This window comes from Schistocerca piceifrons, chromosome 6, assembly GCF_021461385.2.
Source record: "Schistocerca piceifrons isolate TAMUIC-IGC-003096 chromosome 6, iqSchPice1.1, whole genome shotgun sequence".
In the NCBI taxonomy this organism is placed as follows: Eukaryota; Metazoa; Arthropoda; class Insecta; order Orthoptera; family Acrididae; genus Schistocerca; species Schistocerca piceifrons.
This window is the reverse complement of record NC_060143.1, coordinates 173,346,566-173,369,699: the sequence shown is the minus strand read 5'-3', so window position 1 is coordinate 173,369,699 and position 23,134 is coordinate 173,346,566. Positions and strand designations below refer to the sequence as shown.

Sequence of the window (23,134 nt, the reverse complement as noted above, 5' to 3'; positions counted from 1 at the left end):
CTTGTAATAAGTGAGGTAGAATGTAATTAATACAGTGAGATGGAATATTTTTAGAATGTACATTGTACAGATTATTTGTGAAAGTAAAAAACAGTGGGCCAGGCTGACGTGAAGGTGTTGCAACAGCCAAACTTTGTATGTCCATTTTCATTGAGGTGCTGCTCATACATTATCAATGGGACCGCCTGCGGAATATGTAAGAAGTGGAAAGCCATGTGTCAAATTTGAGTGTTAAATCAGTTTATGAAATGAAATGTTCTGTGGAGAGTTAACAATACATGATGTAACAGGGCTTCTTTACTTGTAAACAAACGAAAATGCATGGAAGCATATGGGTCTTATGCAGGGATTGGATTAAGTATGCATCTACTAAGTCCAAAAGAAGAAGGAAAAAAAAATTGAAAGAAAAATTGTGATGTTAATAGGATTCATTGAAGGTTGAAACTATGGTTTAACCAGAGCTGTAGTCTTTGTCAAAATCAAATTATTGCATCACACTCACTGCTGGAGTTTAAGCTGTATTCAAGTAGTACTAACAAACAGATGAACATCAAAAAATGTTCTTTATTTATCACATTGTTATTTTATTGTACCAATTATCTTAATATCTAGGTTCAGGAATTGAAAAGTTCTGTTACCTACTTGGCAAGTAGCAGTGTTTTTTTATAAAGCTAAATGACAAGTAGTAAGGTGCTGTAAATATAACTCAATATTTCCATACATAAAAATTTTTTTTTTGAAAAATACTATTGTAATTAAGTAAATATTAAGCCACTAATTCATCGGATCAAACTTAGATTGCATAAATGTGAGTAGTACTAAGCAGTTGTTAATGCAATGTACAGTTAAAGTTTCTGTGATGGCCTTGTCTTACGTTAATGTAGGCGTGGATTTATTTCACACCCCTGAAGATTTTCATTCTTGGTAGCATCCATGGAACTTAAGGAGTGAATGAATAAATGAATGAATAGGTATCAATCAACACTGAAACTCGTGCACCTGAGTGACAGTTGATGCATATATTTGGAACATGGTTCAAACATGTCCTATTGTTGTTTCTTTTTGCTTTTGACCTCATATATTAGATGTAAAGCAGAGTGCTTTATTTACACTACTAATAATCATCAGAATACTCGTTAGTTAAATACGTTTTTGACAACTTATTCAAATATATAGTCCCTTCAGTGAAGGAAAATTAGGGGAAAAAATTGTTTAGTCACAAATTTCTGCATAGTTTCAGGGATCAGCATACAGAATCCCTACTTGATGCATGTGACAGTTGGAGTGGGGGCATTTACAGGTCACTTTTTTATGTTTTTCTGTAATAATGCTAAAGCTGCACCTTCTAGCGCAAATGTTTCCTAGTACAAGAATAAACTACCAGGGTGTTTACGACCTGGGACAAACGGGAGATCCGGGAAAAACCCGGGAATTTTTGCATCCGGGAGAAAACCGAGGAAAAACTCAGGAATCTTTTTGAGTTCCGGGAATTTTTCATTGTTTTAGTATTCAGTTAAATTTTTGTGATTTTGACTGGTAAGAACCAATACTCTAACAAAAAAATTTACTGTATCCCACTTCTGCAGAATAATACTGCAGCAACAAAACATGAACGAGAGAAAAAAAATGAAAATAAAACTTAAGTCGCAAAGAAAATGCGCCATATACAACAACAAAACACAGTGCTCGTACAAGCGTCTGCCAACAGCTGAGTGTGTCAAAGGCTTTAGGCAGACGGTGCAGTGCTTCTTAACAACAAATTGCCTCCAATGAGTGTGACGTGACAGTTTCTTACATTAGATTCATTTTAATGCAAGATCTTTTAATGTTTCACACGCACGAACATGCGGGCTTCCTGCGTCATCGTAGCTGCGCAAGTGCAGTGGCGCCTGTTATATGGCGCTCTCTGGCAACTGCTGAAATGTACCTTTCTAATAGGTCACAGAAAAATATTGCGAATATTGCTTTGAAAAGCGTTACTTTCAAAGTAAATTTCCTTTTATGTAAGATAAACTATGTGAGAGAGTGTACGACGAATTTCTTAAATCACAGAGCGTTAGACTCTCATTTAAAAATCAACTCGTTGGGGATGACCATATGAAGAATTTCGAGCCCAGAAGATCAGACATTTACATCATTATTAAAAAGTTTTACTGGCATATTTATGTGATGTATGATGCGCAAAAAAGATCAACAACATATGTGGAAGCTTAGCTTCTCTTGCAGCTTATTAATCTTAGAGACCAATATTATATGTGATAGCTTTGCTTTTCTTGTAGCAACAATTGTACATTAATTTAAGCCATTAATTTTTCTTATTTGTGTGTTCGCGCTACTTAAGAGTGATCTTGCTATTCTCTGACTACATCACGTGTCAAATGCTGTCATCAGCTGGCGAGATCAGGTGACATGAGCTGTGACTGGCTTACAAAAGTGCATCACAATCTCCATTTTAATGCTTTGGAAAGTAACATGCAGTGTTTGGTGGAATTCGAATTTATACCTTCGTAACACGGAAATATGCAGTGTATATGTTGCTGCACAACAAAGATCTTTCCAAAACGTGTTTTTTTCTGCTGGGTTTAATTTTGTAAAGTGCTTGGAAATTCTATGCCGGTGTATAAAACCACGAACCATAAAAGGATTGATAAGTGCCAAGAAAAAGTATACTGTCACTTAACACGGAAAAAGTGTATTTTCACGCAGGAGAAAGTGTGTTTTCAACCGGGAAATCCGGGAATTATTTTCCTTGAACATGTAGACACCCTGACTACATTAAATTTCCTACGGAAAAGATCCCATTCATTTTTTCTGTAGGACTAACAGTTTCCACATTACAGGGGATGAAAAAATCACAGCTCATTAAAAAATATTGTTCTAATGGTATAAAATTAATATTTATCTTTAAATGAAGTGGGTTAAAAAAATATTAAATGTGTGTACCACATCTAAGTGCAGTAGAGCTGTATTAAGGGATAGGTAGATCAGGTGATTACTCACTCTGTCTACCCCATTACGTCACAAGAAGCAGCTACAGGATGTTTTACAAAGTTATAGGACCCTCCACAATTTGCCTTACGAGTTACTGGTGATGCAGTGCACAAACATGCTTGAGGAGTGTTTATTTTGCACAAAATGGATTAATCCTACACAGAATACAGGTATGAATTATTAATAATATTAACACAAGAAATGGATGTGGGTAGAATATACATAAATCTCTGTCAGAGGGGAAATTGATTCTTTGTCGTCCTGTGTGGCAGCTGTAGTGTTCCTCTGGAAAAGTGACTTTCTCTGCTCATAGTGACTTCCCCACTACGAGTGCTGCTCAGTTATCAGTTTGCAAACATGCTGTAGTACCTCCTCAGCATTTTCTGTCCAGTTTTAATATGTGAATAGAAAAAAATAACATTACCGAGCACGTGTTTATATAGTAGAGTTATTTTCAGTTTATTGAATGACTACTTACTTGTAGTTGTTAAGTAAGCTTTTATGTAAAAAAGCTGTCAACTGTCTACCACACCGAAGAAGAGCCCATTCCATGTGTAACATGCTTTTAATATGAATTTGGCATTGATGATTTCATTGTCTACTGTCACTATCCGGAATATTTTTCAGAGCATGAGGATATCTAATGCATCGCCCCCAGCTCTCCAAAAATCTGAAGAGGCCCAGAGGGTTAAACTGTGTAACAGAAGTGAGACACCTAGGTGATATAGAATTTGAGATATTTTAACATAGTGAAGCGATACAACACAACAGATCACTTTTTTGGACTTGGACATCAGACATACTCACACTCTTGTGTAATAAGTGGCTTCAATCAGTGCAGCCGATTCTACAAGTTGCAGAAATTCCTGCATAGAAAAGTATCATGGAGTACCACACTGCAGTATATTTTTGGTCATTCATTAATTCACCACCAAATTACACAACTTTACAATATGCCGTCAGTGATGGACAGCAGCAGCGTGCCACATTGATCAGTCCAGTCCCTTTCCCTTTCACACTAACTCTACATAGGTCAGATACATCATTGTTCTTACAAATTGAACACAGGAACATATTTTACATCAAAGCTCACTTAACAACTGTTAGTCGTTCAACAAAGTGAAAATAACCACACTGGGTAAATGAGTGTGCAGTGAAGTTACTTTGTGTATTCACGTAATAGAACTCGACAGAAAATGCTGAGGAGGCATAGTCTGTCTGTAAACTGACCAGCACTTATAATGGAGGAAGTCACCTTTTACAGAAGAAAACTGCAGCTCCCATACAGTGCGACTAATAATCACTTTTTACTCCAGTGTTGTAGAACAGTGTGCAAAGATTTATGTAGATTCTGTTCATGTGCATTTTTTGTGCTAGTATTATTAGTGTATTCTGCATAGTGTTAATGGATTTTGTGCAAAATAAACACTCCTCGGGTGTGGTGGTGATTGTGTCACCAGTGATTCATAAGGCATGCTGTGGAGGGTTATATCTCTGTAGTTGCTTCTTGTGACATAATGGGGTAGATAGAGTGGGGAATCACTCGCTCGACATTCAGTTTGCAGAAGTGCATGTATACAATCTGCTCTCTTACCTTACCTCATGCTTTAACCCCACACACTGGCCTCCACCATCCTATTACACTTCCGGAACGCATCTTACCCTTAATACAACTCTACTGCACTTAGATATGGTACACACATTTAATATTGTTTTTAACCTACTCCATTTAAAGATAAAAATTAATTTTATACCATTACAGAAATTTTTTTAATAATCTGCATTTTTTTCTTTTCCTTGAAACACTGAAACTATTAGTACTAGAGAAGTTCAATTTTGTATGAGGGAACACTTTTGCTAGAAACTAAAACTTGAGTTATTAAAGAAAAATACAAAAAATTGTGCTCACACCCCTCCAGTCGGGATTGTTAGTTTGTTCTTCAGAAAATGCACTCCTAGTACCATGCAGAAATTTGAAACTACAAAATTGTCTCCCCATCCTCCCCAGTTGATATTCCTTTTGGTTCGTTGACTGGGTTAGCCTGGGTACAGTGTGTCTCAAAATAAAGTTTATATTTGATGTGTTCGAATAAAATAGAGGTTGAACTCTAGTGACAAAATTGTTATTTATCATTGAAAGGTACGGTTCAGTAATATAGTTCTTAAAAATAATGCAATTTAAGTACAATCCAGCACACTTACTGCACTCCTTTAAACAGTGAACAAGACACTAGGATTGCTGCCACTTCGCAATGGATATTTGCTTGCAGTTGCTCTACAGAAGTTGGATTATTAACATACACTTTAGATTTGACATATCCCCATAAGAAAATATCCATGGTGCTCAAATCTGGACTGTGTGGGGCCACTTTGTCACCCCTCCTGGAGTTAGTTTGCCAGGGAAAATTTCGTGAACTCGCAGTATAGATGCATTGGATGTGTGTGCTGTGGCTCTGTCTTACTGAAACCATGTTCTTTGTTTACAACCAGGAAAGTTTGCAATTCAGCACCAAAAAGTCATTTATCATCATCACATAACATGCTGAATTCGCTTCAACTGCACAACTGCTCTTCGTCCTTGAAAAAGTACAGGCCAGTTATTCCTCGATCCAACACCAGCGTATACAATAACTTTTGGTGAATGAAGGGATTTCTCATGCTTCTGTTTAGGATTCGTCGCACTCCAGTAGTGGCAATTTTGCACACTGATGTGACTGTTCAGGTGAAAATGAGTCTCATCAGAAAACAAGATGTTGTTAAATGAAGGGTGCTAACTCACATCATTAATGAACTGGCATCTTGAGGCTTTTATTCTTGCACCAGCTGGATTTTGGAAGGGTGCAGTTTCATGTCTTTTTGCAGATTTCAGTGTAGTGATGACCTGTGCACATTTGAAGAAATTGCACACTTATAAATGGAGAGGTTTGGATCATCACGAACAGACCGATCTATGCTCTTCACTGATTCGCCTGTTCTGGATGACCTTGTTTGCCCCAATTTCGGTTTGACCAGTGTTGATCCGGTCTCCTCAAACATTTTGATCTGTTTCCAGATCAGGGTAACACTTGGAAGAGCATCATTACATTACGCAATCCACAATCACTGTAAAATTTCCTCCATGCTACTCTCGCTGACTCATCATTTTTTGTAAAATTCTCACACACACAGGCGGTCCATTCCCGAGAAGCATTCCATATTGACTGATTTCTTAAAGGCCAAGCAAGCGATGAATGTGTTCCCACTCCCTCATAATTTGTTGTGCGTGCTCAGAGAGCTCTTCAGATATAAGCTTTCTTTTGAGACATCCTGTATAACAAGTTATAGGGTTATGAAATGGAATGTCCACATAGGTTCGATTGTAGGGAAAGTATGGGACACACTTTGGTTCATTGGTAAGACTTTGCAAATAAACTCTGCTGACAAATGAGATTGCTTACACAGCACTGTGTGGCCCATCCTAAAATATTGCTTCATTCTTAGAGACGCGTACCAAATGGAACTAACAGGGTGTATTGGACATATACGAAGAAGGGCAGCACGAATGAACTCTGGTATGTTTGATCCAGAAGAGAGAGCATAACAGAAATGGCGAAAAACCTGAACTACTGATATGTAAAAGATAAATGACAATTATCCTGCAAAAGTTTAATTACGTAGTTTCAAGTAACTATTTAGTGAATAACCCTGGAATACACTACAACCCTCTGTTTAATTCCTGTAGAACACTGTTCTAATTGTCCTGTTTTTGGGAAATAGCGTTTCTCTGTGGACATCCTGCAGATATTTTGCAAGTTCCTTTTGTATTATTTTTCCTGCATCTTTAGTCAGTTCTACAGAAATACTGTCATTTCCAGGCACCTTTCCTTTCTTAACATCTCAAATGGCTTTATGTGCCAAATCAGGCATTTATTTCCTCAACAGTATTTTCACTACTGACTATCTTGTCTCTCATTCATCTCTTGTAGCATACAAATGCTCAAAGGAAATTTTTCTATGTTCTTAGTTGATGTGCCATATTAAATAACATGTGGCACCTAAACATTGTAAGTTTTTGTTTCTTTTTCTTTATGTTCATTGTTTCCAATCATTTGTCTTATAGCATTTTCATTGTACAGTTTTGAATAGTTGAATTTTAGTCCAGTTTTTTCCTGTCATATGTCAGCAATTATTTGTTGAAACTCTGTTTCTATTTAACAGTCATCTTAGTCTATTTAATATTTTCTTTTGTTCTTCATCTTTATTCCTGCAATGACTTGTGCTGTTCATCATAACTTTGTTAAATAACTGCCCATTTGTCTATGTTGGACAGGATTAATTTTTTAAATTTCTGAACTTATTGTTTAATTTGATGTGGTATACCCCCTTTTCATAAATAAACTCTCATATTCCATATTCTGGTTTCCTATCCGATTAATATGTTTCATTCTAGTTTTCTATCTACTTTTAATACAAATCTTCCTAAAGTATAATCACTTGATATTGTAGTGCTTTAGAATGCCCACAACCTTCGTGTTTTCATTAGTGTTAAAAAACTTGGCTGTATATAGTGGAAAATTCTTGAAAATTGTTAAAATCACAAGAAGACAGTGCTTACCTTCAGGAGACACAACTTACTGCGCTCCTGATAAAAACACAACAGAAAATAATAATAATAATAATAATAATAATAATAATAATAATAATAATAAACCCCGTGGAGGCCCGGGAAAAGAATAGGCCTCCGGTATGTTCTGCCAGTCGTAAAAGGCGACGAAAAGAACAAACCACTAATAGGGCTAACCCCCCCTTTTAGTGTGATTCGTTGGTTCAGGACAGAACTAATGAAGCCTCGGACAAGCGCTGTCATGGTTGGGGACGACGCTTGAACCCTATGCCCGTCCACAATGGTAACGACACTGCTAGCCACATGGAAAATGATTTAAATCCAAATAGAGGTGTTTCGCAGGATATGCTTCCTGCAACCACTCTAGAAGGAAAATAAAGACAGAGGATGAGATGGTCAGATGAAGTTAACCGACACCTCATGTTTTGTTATTACCAAGCAACAAACTTAGGAACCAACACAACTGGATTCAGATCACAAGTATGCACAACATTTATTACCAGATACCCAGAATTAAAATTTTTAACAGAACAACGACCAGCTGATCAGATCGGTGTAATAATCAAAAATAACAGGATACCCCAGTCAGAATTAGAAAACATCAAACAACAAGTACAACAAATACTGGAACAAAATAATGTGCAGTCAGAAGAAGAAGAAAATACAGTAATGGACTCAAACATCCCAGAGCAAACAAACAAAGAACAACACGCATCAATTAAACAATCAGAGGAAAACGAAACCTTAAGACAGCCACCAGAACAGGCACAAAAAGAACACGAAATGACACATGTTAGATATAGAAGAAAAATTTCAGCTGACATATATAGAATACAAAGACACAAATACAGACATTAGACCTTTCTTGCATAGACCCCCAAATAACCCACAAGTCGAAACAACAACTACAACTATCAACACAATCATACACAACAAAAGAAATGAAAACACAACTATGGAAGAGTTACAACTACTGGTTTATATAGGAGCACTCAATACACTAAATATACGTACTAGGCAGAGATCAGAACCAACCAACACACATAAGACACCCACAAAACCAGCATGGCAACACAGGCTACAGATCAAAATAGAAAAACTGAGAAAAGACATCGGACAGCTAACGCAATTTATAAGAAACGAAATATCAGACAAAAAACGAAAAAGGTTAGGTAAAGTCTCACAACAAGAAGCGATAGAGCAATTAGATAAAAAGAAGCAGAAATTACAAGCACTGGCCAAACGACTTAGAAGATACAAAAAAAGTGAAAATAGAAGGAAACAAAACCAAACATTCAACACAAACCAAAATAAATTTTACCAGACACATTAAAATAGACAATCCACCAAACATAACAGACATGGAACACTTCTGGAGCAACATATGGCCAGATATTGGAAATATACAAAGTAGATCCTAAATTTATACAGTTCCTAAACATAGTAATGAAAAATTGGAAAACCACACTTGTTATCCAAAGAAATTCAAATAATATCACATCACAGCCAATACAGTTTAAGCGTGGAATATACCAAGGAGACTCATTAAGTCCTTTCTGGTTCTGCCTGGCTCTGAACCCACTATCCAACGTACTAAATAATACAAATTATGGATATAATATTACTGGAACATACCAACACAAAATCACACATTTGCTATACATGGATGATCTAAAACTACTGGCAGCAACAAATCAACAACTCAACCAATTACTAAAGATAACAGAAGTATTCAGCAATGATATAAATATGGCTTTCGGAACAGACAAATGTAAGAAAAATAGCATAGTCAAGGGAAAACACACTAAACAAGAAGATTACATATTGGATAGCCACAGCGACTGCATAGAACCGATGGAAAAAAAACAGATGCTTATAAATATCTAGGATACAGACAAAACATAGGAATAGATAATACAAATATTAAAGAAGAACTAAAAGAAAAATATAGACAAAGACTAACAAAAATACTGAAAACAGATTTGCAAGAAACAAGACAAAAGCTATAAATACTTATGCTATACCAATATTGACCTACTCATTTGGAGTAGTGAAATGGAGTAACACAGACCTAGAAGCACTCAATACACTTACATGATCACAATGCCACAAATATGGAATACATCACATACATTCAGCAACAGAAAGTCACATTAAGCAGAAAGGAAGGAGGAAGGGGATTTATCGACATAAAAAAAACCTACATTATGGACAGATAGACAATTTAAGAAAATTCTTTATAGAATGAGCAGAAACTAGCAAAATACACAAAGCAATCACGCATGTAAATAAATCGGCTACACCATTGCAATTTCATAACCACTTCTACAACCCTTTAGATCACATAACGTCAACAGATACGAAGAAAGTAAATTGGAAAAAGAAAGCACTACATGGCAAGCACTCGTATCATCTAACACAGCCACACATCGATCAAGACGCATCCAACACATGGCGAAGAAAAGGACCACAACACAAAAATGCAGACTTTGCAAACAACAAATAGAAACAGTAGATCACATCACAAGCGGATGTACAATACTAGCAAATACAGAATACACCAGAAGACATGACAGTGAAGCAAAAATAATACATCAACAACTTGCCATACAACATGAACTAATAAAACAACACGTTCCCACACACGAGTATGCAGCACAAAATTTACTGGATAATGATGAATACAAATTAACACATCTAATTGAAATATCCATACCCAATACAACAAATATACAGAAGAAAACAGGAGAAAAAATTGAAAAATACATCCAACTGGATGAGGAAGTCAAGGACATGTGGCATCAGGATAAAGTTCACATTGTACCAATTATACTATCAACTACAGGAGTCATACCACACAGTATCCACCAGTACATCAACGCAATATAGCTACATCCAAACGTATATATATACAACTACAGAAAGCTGTAATTATTGATACATGTTCAATTACCCAAAAGTTCCTAAATGCAATGTAACACATACCATACAGTTAAAAGGAAGTCACGCTTGATCAAGGTCCGCGTCACTTTCCATTTTTAACCAGACATAACGTCTGAGAAAGGAAAGAAGATGGAAGATGATGATGATGATGATGATGATGATGATGATGATAAGTGTTCGGAACAGTGTGTTCCCACTCCAGAGTGGAAAGAAGTGTTGCTCGGAATTGGAAAGGGGCATGTAGAGTCTGTGTGAGATCAAAGACTAAGACTTTCAATAGAAGGGCAGCATGAATGAATGTTGGTATGTTTGATTCGGAAGAGAAATGGTGTAAACCTGAACTATTGATGTGTAAAAGATAGATGACAATTATCCTGAGAAAGTTTAATTACATAGTTTCTCTGGCCTGCAGAGGGGTGATGAAATAAAGTGTTGGAGTGTGATTATGGCTCTGGCTGGACGTAGATAGGAGATTTGCCAAAAGTGGGAAGTTAAAGGAGACGAAGGTGGTTTTGTTGACGATTGTGTTGTGAGCAGTAGTTGTGGGAAAGGCATAAAGGAACAGTACTTCAAAGATATTTTTGACCAACACAATTGATAGCTTCTTTAGCTGGTGTGAAGTCTTTTGTAAGATTTATCTCTGGCGCCAAGGAGAAAGATTCTGAGGGAGCTCGTAGACTTGGAGGCTGTGAAAGGTAGAGGGTTGTGAGTAGGGACAAGAGCTTTTCTCCAAGAATTTTATGAACTTAATTTTACTCTTCTTATTTAATTTCCTGTGCCTGTGCTTAATCTGTTATGCATGTGAAGAACTATGTTAAAAACATAATTCAATTTTTAGAGCAGTCTATCTTCATTTCTTGTGATAATGTGTCATGCTTCCATTTCATGAAAGGTTCAAAGCACTAATTTTCATTTCGTTTTCCTATCTGTTTATTGTGTTTTAATGATTATGAGTGTAGAGACGATGGTAGTCAAAAGACCATAATTTAAGTTTCAGTTTAAAAATGCTGTAGAAAGGGAACCACTGCTTAGAATGTTGTAAGATTTGAACAACATTTTATTGACGCAGGGGGAACCTTATGGAACAAAAAAAAATTACCAGTGGGTTTGGCGATATGGTGACAAATGACAGATGAATCACAATACAGCAGCTATGGTTAGAGTTCAACGTTACACCATCCGTGCTGTTCAGTATATGTGACTACAGAAGTTTGGCAGTCAACAATTAGGGCACTTTTAGTTAGGTAGGTCTATCCACCATGTCAGGCTGTCATGGCTGTACCACAAGAGATAGGAAAAATTGGTCTTTAATGGCCCTGGTGCCAAAACCTCATAAAAATAAAATTACATTGGTTTCTAATTGTGTGAGACTAGTGCAAGTTGGGGGGGCGAGGGGGAGGCAAACTGGGGTATCTCAACTGAGCGGCAATTTCGGGGGGTGGGGGGGTGGGGGCAAATTCATATTCTTCAGGGGGGAAAAAACCTTGTTTCACATAGCATCTAGCATCCCGCGTACGTCAGTCAATCGATTATTTGTATGATTTTGAAATGCACCCCTACTGGTGTTTGGATGTTTTTGAACACATTCTAAGTTTATTTCCGAATGAATTATAAGCTGACTTTTGAATGCATGCATAGTGTACATGATGTCCCTGCCAGGCGAAACCACGTCGCATTTAGAAGTGAACTTCCCTGCAGACAAAACGGGACGGGGCTATATGAGCTGAGCGGAATTAAGCCGAACTGGTGAATGCCAACTGCTGCTTGTTTATGTGGTTGATTTGGTTTGCAAATGTTCAGTGTTGTTGTAATTACTAGTGAAACCCATAGATTTAGACTGTTGTTGTTGTTGTTGTGGTCTTCAGTCCTGAGACTGGTTTGATGCAGCTCTCCATGCTACTCTATCCTGTGCAAGCTTCTTCATCTCCCAGTACCTACTGCAACCTACATCCTTCTGAATCTGCTTAGTGTATTGATCTCTTGGTCTCCCTCTACGATTTTTACCCTCCACGCTGCCCTCCAATGCTAAATTTGTGATCCCTTGATGCCTCAAAACATGTCCTACCAACCGATCCCTTCTTCTAGTCAAGTTGTGCCACAAACTTCTCTTCTCCCCAATCCTATTCAATACCTCCTCATTAGTTACGTGATCTACCCACCTTATCTTCAGCATTCTTCTGTAGCACCACATTTCGAAAGCTTCTATTCTCTTCTTGTCCAAACTGGTTATCGTCCATGTTTCACTTCCATACATGGCTGCACTCCATACAAATACTTTCAGAAACGACTTCCTGACGCTTAAATCTATACTGGATGTTAACAAATTTCTCTTCTTCAGAAACGATTTCCTTGCCATTGCCAGTCTACATTTTATATCCTCTCTACTTCGACCATCTTCAGTTATTTTACTCCCTAAATAGCAAAACTCCTTTACTACTTTAAGTGTCTCATTTCCTAATCTAATCCCCTCAGCATCACCCGATTTAATTTGACTACATTCCATTATCCTCGTTTTGCTTTTGTTGATGTTCATCTTATATCCTCCTTTCAGGACACTGTCCATTCCGTTCAACTGCTCTTCCAAGTCCTTTGCTGTCTCTGACAGAATTACAATGTCATCGGCGAACCTCAAAGTTTTTACTTCTTCTCCATGAATTTTAATACCTACTCCGAATTTTTCTTTTGTTTCCTTTACTGCTTGCTCAATATACAGATTGAATAACATCGGGGAGAGGCTACAACCCTGTCTCACTCCCTTCCCAACCACTGCTTCCCTTTCATGCCCCTCGACTCTCATAACTGCCATCTGGTTTCTGTACAAATTGTAAATAGCCTTTCGCTCCCTGTATTTTACCCCTGCCACCTTCAGAATTTGAAAGAGAGTATTCCAGTTAACGTTGTCAAAAGCTTTCTCTAAGTCTGCAAATGCTAGAAACGTAGGTTTGCCTTTTCTTAATCTTTCTTCTAAGATAAGCCTTAAGGTTAGTATTGCCTCACGTGTTCCAACATTTCTACGGAATCCAAACTGATCTTCCCCGAGGTCCGCTTCTACCAGTTTTTCCATTCGTCTATAAAGAATTCGCGTTAGTATTTTGCAGCTGTGACTTATTAAACTGATAGTTCGGTAATTTTCACATCTGTCAACACCTGCTTTCTTTGGTATTGGAATTATTATATTCTTCTTGAAGTCTGTGGGTATTTCGCCTGTCTCATACATCCTGCTCACCAGATGGTAGAGTTTTGTCATGACTGGCTCTCCCAAGGCCATTAGTAGTTCTAATGGAATGTTGTCTACTCCTGGGGCCTTGTTTCAACTCAGGTCTTTCAGTGCTCTGTCAAACTCTTCACGCAGTATCTTATCTCCCATTTCATCTTCATCTACATCCTCTTCCATTTCCATAATATTGTCCTCAAGTACATCGCCCTTGTATAAACCCTCTATATACTCCTTCCACCTTTCTGCCTTCCCTTCTTTGCTTAGAACTGGGTTGCCATCTGAGCTCTTGATATTCATACAAGTGGTTCTCTTCTCTCCAAAGGTCTCTTTAATTTTCCTGTAGGCAGTATCTATCTTACCCCTAGTGAGACAAGCCTCTACATCCTTACATTTGCCCTCTAGCCATACCTGCTTAGCCATTTTGCACTTTATGTTGATCTCATTTTTGAGACGTTTGTATTCCCTTTTGCCTGCTTCATTTACTGCATTTTTATATTTTCTCCTTTCATCAATTAAATTCAATATTTCTTCTGTTACCCAAGGATTTCTATTAGCCCTCGTCTTTTTACCTACTTGATCCTCTGCTGCCTTCACTACTTCATCCCTCAGAGCTACCCATTCTTCTTCTACTGTATTTCTTTCCCCCATTCCTGTCAATTGTTCCCTTATGCTCTCCCTGAAACTCTCTACAACCTCTGGTTCTTTCAGTTTATCCAGGTCCCATCTCCTTAAATTCCCACCTTTTTGCTGTTTCTTCAGTTTCAATCTGCAGTTCATAACCAATAGATTGTGGTCAGAATCCACGTCTGCCCCTGGAAATGTCTTACAATTTAAAACCTGGTTCCTAAATCTCTGTCTTACCATTATATAATCTATCTGATACCTATTAGTATCTCCAGGATTCTTCCAGGTATACAACCTTCTTTTATGATTCTTGAACCAAGTGTTAGCTATGATTAAGTTATGCTCTGTGCAAAATTCTACAAGGCGGCTTCCTCTTTCATTTCTTCCCCCCAATCTATATTCACCTACTATGTTTCCTTCTCTCCCTTCTCCTACTGACGAATTCCAGTCACCCATGACTATTAAATTTTCGTCTCCTTTCACTACCTGAATAATTTCTTTTATCTCATCATACATTTCTTCAATTTCTTCATCATCTGCAGAGCTAGTTGGCATATAAACTTGTACTACTGTAGTAGGCATGGGCTTCCTGTCTATCTTGGCCACAATAATGCGTTCACTATGCTGTTTGTAGTAGCTAACCCGCACTCCTATTTTTTTATTCATTATTAAACCTACTCCTGCATTACCCCTATTTAATTTTGTATTTATAACCCTGTAATCACCTGACCAAAAGTCTTGTTTCTCCTGCCACCGAACTTCACTAATTCCCACTATATCTAACTTTAACCTATCCATTTCCCTTTTTAAATTTTCTAACCGACCTGCCCGATTAAGGGATCTGACATTCCACGCTCCGATCCGTAGAATGCCAGTTTTCTTTCTCCTGATAACGACGTCCTCTTGAGTAGTCCCCGCCCGGAGATCCGAATGGGGGACTATTTTACCTCCGGAATATTTTACCCAAGAGGACGCCATCATCATTTAATCATACAGTAAAGCTGCATGTCCTCGGGAAAAATTACGGCTGTAGTTTCCCCTTGCTTTCAGCCGTTCGCAGTACCAGCACAGCAAGGCCGTTTTGGTTAATGTTACAAGGCCAGATCAGTCAATCATCCAGACTGTTGCCCTTGCAACTACTGAAAAGGCTGCTGCCCCTCTTCAGGAACCACATGTTTGTCTGGCCTCTCAACAGATACCCCTCCGTTGTGGTTGCACCTACGGTACGGCCATCTGTATCGCTGAGGCACGCAAGCCTCCCCACCAACGGCAAGGTCCATGGTTCATGGGGGAAGAGATTTAGACTACCAGAGTGGAAATAAATGACTAACAGGAATAACAGATAAGAAAGATTATGTATTATCTTCTCAGTGTCCAAGAAAGTGAAATCCTGACAGAAAATTTATGGCCATATCGCTACACTAAACAGGGTCAGTTGTAGTCCCCGGCTAGCAGCCGCTTAAGTTCCATTCCGGGAGTAGCGCAGAAAACGTGTTGTACGAACGCGTAAGAATGCCTAACCGGAGAATAATCGCTGGATAACTAAACCGGTGATCATGACGGGATTAGTAAAGTTAACCAGAGAATGAGTTTTGACAGTGGTAGTAATAGTTACAGAATTAGTGATAGGCCATATAGCTATTTCATATTGTTACTTCGTGAATAATATTGTTGTACTATGAAAATGATCATTATTGCCAAAACAGTCTCATTTATTTGGTGTGTGTTCCAATTGCTGCAATATTAGAAAGGCGTATTTTGTCTTATCCAGCACACAGGGACAAAATAGATGTAATCAGATCGAGAAACCACACCAGTCTGGGGTACTATTTGTATTAACAGATTTTTCAGTATTAGATGACAACATTTTGCTTTTTCATGTAGCAAAACGTTTGACGAACTTAGAGGTAATAGTTCTTTCGCAGAAAGGAAAGCACGCCATGTAAAACGGTAGCAAAATTAGAGAGAAAAATCGCTAGGACCTAAGGATTGAAGAAATGTGTACTGTCTTGTCTGTCTCCTGTCTTTACTGGTTTTAGGTATCCTATATTTAATTTTATGTCACACAGAAGAGCAAGTTATTAGCTAATAGGCAATAAAGAGTCCAGATTTTCTGAATAATTCTTGTTCTCCCGGTTACAAATAATCCCATCAAGTATTAATTGTGTTATTTTTTTTATTTTTTTATTATTATTATTTTAAAGAGGGGCAGTATGTCAAACCGACTGACTGGGAGCAGGAAAGGCACTACGGGACATTTAATTTCCACTGTCCTGAAATAGTTAGATGGTATCCATTACAAAACATACACGTTTGAGTTCCACAGAGCGAAATACAGTGACGAGCGATATAAGACTGTTGTTTGAAGAGCTGTGGCACTGCACTTGGCACACTTACGACCAAATAACATGTGTTACATATCCTCGAAGGTATATGTTTTATGCATCAGACTCTTCAGAAAGATGTGCGGTACAAAATAAACTTATTTTTGAAAAGTCGCTATTTAAAAAAAATTTTTTTGACGTTCTGATGCGCAGAGTAGTCTTGGGTTATAGTGGGGGAGTGGGTAGTCTCCACGTGACCTGTGTTTAAATTTAGTGATTTTTCTGTTTCCTCTTCATTTATTGCTCTCACGTCAAATGAAAAAAAGACAGATTTCTGTGGCTGGGAGCTATGAAGTGAATTAAAATACATTCACATAATTATGGAAGGTTAAAATATGTTACTAGTTTAGGATTTTATTTTGTTTCCACCTTTCTGACAGTCAAGCATTAATTGCCTTGCGGAACAATAAAGTTATTTTTGTCAGTTTGCTAAAGAAATTCTGCTTTTATTAAGTTTTCCTGCTGAGGCAGTAAAGTTATTTGAAACAAAGTGTTTAATGCCACACCATTGGCTGTTCGCTGCATTTCAAGTGCACGTTTTCATCTTCTAGCATGTATTTCATTATGCCATAATAAAGAACCAAAGATGAGATAATACGGTACTAGTACTCCAAGAAAATTTACATCCCGAAAACTACACAGAAAAGCTTAATGTCAGATAAAGGCCTACTTCATTGGGAATCTGGACATACGACTGTGCACTTCAAGGCGAACTATGCATTTTAGTATGGTTCATGAAATTCCGATGCACTTGGAGTATCCTCTGATGTCTTGTTTCTTTTATGACATAATGTAAGAAAGATCTTTTAATTTAATGTTTTACGTGTATAAACATACAGGCTTCCTACGTCACCGTAGCTGTGCAAGCGTGGTGACGCCTCTTATCTGGCGCTCTCTGGCAACTGCTGAAATGAATCTATTTCTAACAGGTCATGGGAAAATATTGCAAATTGTGGTTTGAAAATGTTATTTTCAAAGTAAATTTCCATTTATGCAAGATAAACTATGTGCAAGAATGTGAGATGAATTTCTTAAGTCACAGAGTGTTTGCTTTCATTTAAAAATCAACTCTTTGATGATGAGCCATTTAGAAGAATTTCGAGCCCAGATCATCAGATATTTATGTTGGTATTAAAAATTTTACTGGCGTATGTGTGTGATGTATCTTAAAGTGTAACAGGCGCTAAACAGATCAACATTATATGTGAAAGCTTAGCTTCTCTTGTAGCTTATTAATCTTGGAGACAAATATTATATGTGAAAGTTTTGCTTTTCTTGTAGCAACACTATGTATATTAACTTAAATCATTAATTTTTCCTGTTGGTGGAATTCAAATTTGTACTTTCATAATACAGATATATGCAGTGTACATGTTGCTGCATATCAAAAAACTTTCCAAAACGTGTTTTTTTCCCCCTGAGTTTCATTTTCTAAAGTGCCGAGAAATACTACGCTGCTGTATAAAAGCGTATCCATTCAAAGGATTGATAAGTTTTACAGTTTCCAACGGGAAGTATACTGTCACTTAACACAGAAAAAAGGTATTTTCACCTGGGAGAAAATGTATTTTTAACCAGGAGATCCGGGAAAAATCCAGGAATGGTTTTTCCTTGTCCACGTATACACCCTGGTCATGCAAGCTCCTTTATTTTACAGAGTCATGACTATTGCCTCTTAGCAAGGTGGAAACAGCCTCAGTGTTTCCCTGTGTCAATAAAATGATTTGACATCATTCTGAGCAGTGGTTCTCTTTCTGCAGTGTTTTGAAACTAGAGCTTTAATTGGGGTCACCCTGTATGTGTTTCCTTCCAGAATTTCTCTCTGTACCCTGTTGTACCTCTTGTTTTGTATGAAAAACAGTTATTTCATTTCTGCCTCACATACAGTAAAACCCCTTTTAATCCCAATTTTTTTACCTTAAATGGGGGTTTTGCCAGAGTATGTGGAAGAAGTGACTCAGAATCATAATTCAAGCATGTTCAGATGAGCTCAGCAGCAGCAGCAGCAGCAGCAGCAGCAACTGCGTCACCACAAGCTCCTATTTCAGTATTCCTTTACAAGCGTTTCACTTGCATTCATCAAGATATGCAAGTTAAGACATTGTCATCACCAGAAACTTCAGTCCTGGGATGTCAAATTCTCAGAAATAACAGTGATCCTACTCCAGGCTTTTTCTGGAACTTTGATCTCTTCCAGCAACTGATGTGTGGTAGACAGCCTTTGTGGAACAATTTAACAATATTTGTAGTGTTACAGAATTCCAGGCAGCTACAAATACATGCACAGTCTGTAGAATGCTGTCTCATAACTTCCTTCCTCTCAAGGAATGAGACTGACTTTTGCATAAGTGCTGCTCCATATTTGGCTTTAACGGTGTGTTATGCACAGATCCAGAGGCTGCAGATGACTTGTCCCGTTCAGAGGAATGAATACAGCATTTACATTACTCGGAACTGATGTTTCCTTTGGATGTTCAGGGCATTTCCTCCCATCTGCACCCACACCTGAAAAACCTCATAAATGTTTCTGATGTCATCCAGGCACTGATGTTGTATTCATAAGTACAAAGTAGCATTTTTATGTTTTTGAAGCATCTGGTGATTTTAAATTTTCCTCTTATTATTATTGGAAGCAACTTTCCTCTTCTATCACTATTTGCACAATATTGTCATCATCTCATCATCCTTTCTTTACTTTTTCGTTGCCTCTATGGCTTCTTTATCCCTTAATAGAATATGATTTTGCAGATGACCCTGCAGCCTTCCCATCTCTTGCTACACTTTGGGAGGAGAGCCAGGCTCGCTGTATCGGAATGAAACACTTTCCCTGCTATCTGGTCTGTACTAGGATAGATGGGAAGATATTCACTGCAACAAAGCCTTTGTTTTTTGTAGAGAATATAGAGGACAAATTTTGCAAAGTGAAGTCTATCTGTAAGATGTGGTCGGGCTTAGTGTTGATTCTGCTACCCAGTCTGCAATCCTTAGCGCTTGTGATTGCCCTGGTGACATTCCAGTGTCTGTTACCCCTCACCTGTCTCTGAATGTGGTCCAGGGAGTGGTTTTTCCTTGGGATCTCATCTTGCAAACTGTTGTGGAACTCCGGGCTAATGTGGAGCGACGTGGCATTAATTTTGTTCGATATGTGGAGAAGGATCATAAAGACAACTGCACTGATACTGGTGCCTTTACTCTGGCTTTTGGGGGGGGGGGGGGGGGGGGGAGCAAGGTTGTATGTTACAAATGCGACGTGAAGCTGTACATCGCACCATTATGGCGGGGGGTCGCACACGCACTGGCTGATTACACTGGACTCAATTTCCGGAGAACTGGCATTCAATTCTGTATTCTGCCATCTAGATGTAAGTTTTCTGTGATTTCCTAAATCACTTGAGGAAAGTGCTGAGATGGTTCCTTTGGAAAGGATGCAGCTGAGTTGCTTCCTTTTCCTTCCCCTGTTCAAATATATGCATCACCACTACTGATCTTGTTGTCAAGGCATTAATCTCTAATCTTCCTTAAAGAAGTTAATTGATAGCTCTTTTTTCTGTATCCTTATTCTCCAGGGGGTGTTGTTTTTAATTGATGCTTTCAATGGTTTTACTTTATCTAGGAGAACTATTACTGATCATCACCATCTCCATCATCTCACCATCTCACCATCTTCTTCTTCTTCTTCTTCTTCTTCTTCTTCTTCTATCTTACTCTTCCTCCTTTTTCTCTCTGATCATAACAGTGTTTGCCATATATGACAGTGGTATTTGACATATTTTTCTTCATTTAGCTATGAACCTGAGCTGTTTCCTGGACTTGTGTATCGAATGGTGAGGCCACGTGTTGTACTGCTCATATTTGTGAATGGAAAAGTTGTGTTGACTGGTAAGTAAATAGTAAGTATTTTTTTTCTGTCTCTTGTGTTTCACAATAATCTTTTCTATTGTTCCATTCCTGTCTCCTCTCTGCTTTCATTCTTCCACTTCTGCAGTCTCACCCCACCCCTGTTTCCTTTATTGTGGACTATTTTGGGATGACGAGGGGAAGTACACTTGCTTTCATAATAACTCTCTCATAAGTGTATTTGCTAGAAAGCTGAGCTAGCTTTTTGCATTCTGTATGATTACTGACAGCCACATTATAAGTACAAAGTCCTGTGCAAACTATACAAAACACATTATCTCCAGTTTTCAGATTTAGTTATGGTGTAGCCACATGGAAGCATTTCTGATGTGCAAGTGTATCTCATTTTTTTAGTGTTAAATTTAATGCGTAACTAAGAGTTTATTCTCTTTATAATAGGTGCCAAAAGTCGACAAGATCTTCAGGATGCTATGGAGAACATTTATCCTATCCTCAGGAGTTTTAGAAAACAGTAGTTGTGGGTAATAATATTTCAGAGTGAACGACGGTGTTTGAACTCACTGTGCAACTTTGGACCAGGATGTTGCTCAATGCCAAGTTTTGTTGTTGTCATGATGTGACAGTTCCAAATGGGCACAAGGAACAAACTCTCTGTAAAATATTATAGCTCAGTATTGAAAAGGATAAGATTTGAATGCATGTGTAATGCATTTTTACTGCTGATGTCTTTAAAAGACTTTATTTATACATGACCTCATGTTGAGGTCATAAAAGAAATTTAAATTGCTACCTGTAAGATAAAATATATGTATTTTATATGGGTTATTTACGCTATGGCTTCATTGCGATGAAGTATATTTACTACCTCATAGTTTTTTCTGTTAACAATTAGTACTTTGTTAACCTTATATTTTTAGATCTTACGGTAATATACAGGGTGTAGATAATAACTCTTAAAAATGTACCACAGTTTCGAAGTGGAAGCAAAGACAAATGATTTGATGCAGGACAGTTCTAGTCTATCAAGGTGGGAAATCACCTCAAATTAGTCTACAAAAACCATAGGGTTTGCACTCCATGCAGAACTTTGGAATATCCTGTCGCCCTCTTATGCCATCGGCCTAGTCACACATTTACAAATTGTAAAAATGATGTTTATGTAAATTTTCCTTCAGTTTTGCAAATTTTAACAGTGTAAAATTAACAGTTTGATTTGTTTCTCTGTCTTTGTTACTACAAGACTAAAGTGCATGTTAAGATAAGACTGAATTGTAAATGTAATTAATTTTTGCATCACATGTTTAAGTCTTTTTCATTTCAGTACCCATTAACTCACCGATGTTCATGAAAGCCAGTGGCATAAAAGGACGAGAGGATATTCAACATCTCATGCTGTGTGCATGTGGTGTAGCTTTGGTGGCTTTTGTAGGTTAATTTTAGGGTGTTTCATGGCTTAATAGACCACAATAATGTCTTACATCAAATTATTCATCACTGCTTCCCCTACGCCTCTTAAAGTATGTTGTAAACATTCATTGTTTAGAACTTGGAGTTTCTTGTTTTCCAAATTGTCAAGCAGCTCATATTGCCAGAGGTAGTTCCTCATACTACTAGATTCAGCATTTCTTTTTATTCCTTGCACAGGATACATTAAATGACTACTCATTCTAATAATTCTATGAAAATCAAATTCTAGTCAGTTTCTGTCTCTCTTGTAGGATGTGTATTGGTTTCATTCTGTCTCATTTGTTAATAAATTTTCTTACTTATTGTGTAGATTGTGTAAATATTACTTTTATTAATGACAGCCCTTCTGTATGAATAAAAGGTTTAAAAATCTACCTTTTTGCTCAGTTGTCTAAATTTGTGTGATTCTTTAGAGCAGCATGTTTAACAAACATTGTACAAGAAGCATGTAAGTTTTGATTAATAATTTCACATTAATGACTGAAGTATTGAACAATGGGAAGTCTAGGTTCCATATTGATGATTAAAGTATTGCTTAAACACAACAAACATTTCTTTTTGTAAATTGGTAACTTGGGTTACGATCAATTGTCATAAAGCAGATAGTCAATGTGAAATCTAATGAAACTTAATTGAGGGTCTGTCCGTATCAGATTGTCAAGAGGTTTGGACCTTGAAGCATTAGACACCCTCCATGAGCCATGGACCTTGCCAAGGTCTGGGGTGCTGGGGCAACAATCTGGCTGATTAACAAATCTAGGCTTGTATCATTAGTTAAGATGGCCCTACTGTGCTGGGCCTGAGAACAGCTGAAAACAAAGGAAAACTGCAGCTGTTCATTTTTCCTGAAGGCATGTAGCTCTTCTGCACAGTTAAAAGATTATGGCATCCTCTTCAGTAAAATATTTGGCAGATGCAAGAGTTCCTCATTCTGACCTCTGTATGGGGACTAGTCAGGAGGATATCAAAAGGAGAAAGTGTGTCAGTGGGTAAGTGTGAGGTATATTTGGTCCATTTATCAGTAGTGGGGTTGGAGAATTTAAAAAG

At 37.7% G+C, this 23,134-nt stretch overlaps 1 protein-coding gene across 2 annotated transcripts in view; it reads left to right on the top strand.

The window, feature by feature from the left end:
- Positions 1 to 22,417, top strand: part of LOC124802591 (TATA-box-binding protein 2) — a 75,680-nt gene extending 53,263 nt beyond the window's left edge. For both annotated transcript variants that reach the window (XM_047263469.1, XM_047263468.1), the window contains 2 exons: positions 20,547 to 20,641; positions 21,059 to 22,417. In XM_047263469.1, the coding sequence (XP_047119425.1) occupies positions 20,547 to 20,641; positions 21,059 to 21,135 (172 nt within the window). In that variant the 3' untranslated portion in view covers positions 21,136 to 22,417. The remainder of the gene's footprint in view (positions 1 to 20,546; positions 20,642 to 21,058) is intronic.
- Positions 22,418 to 23,134: the final 717 nt, after the last annotated feature.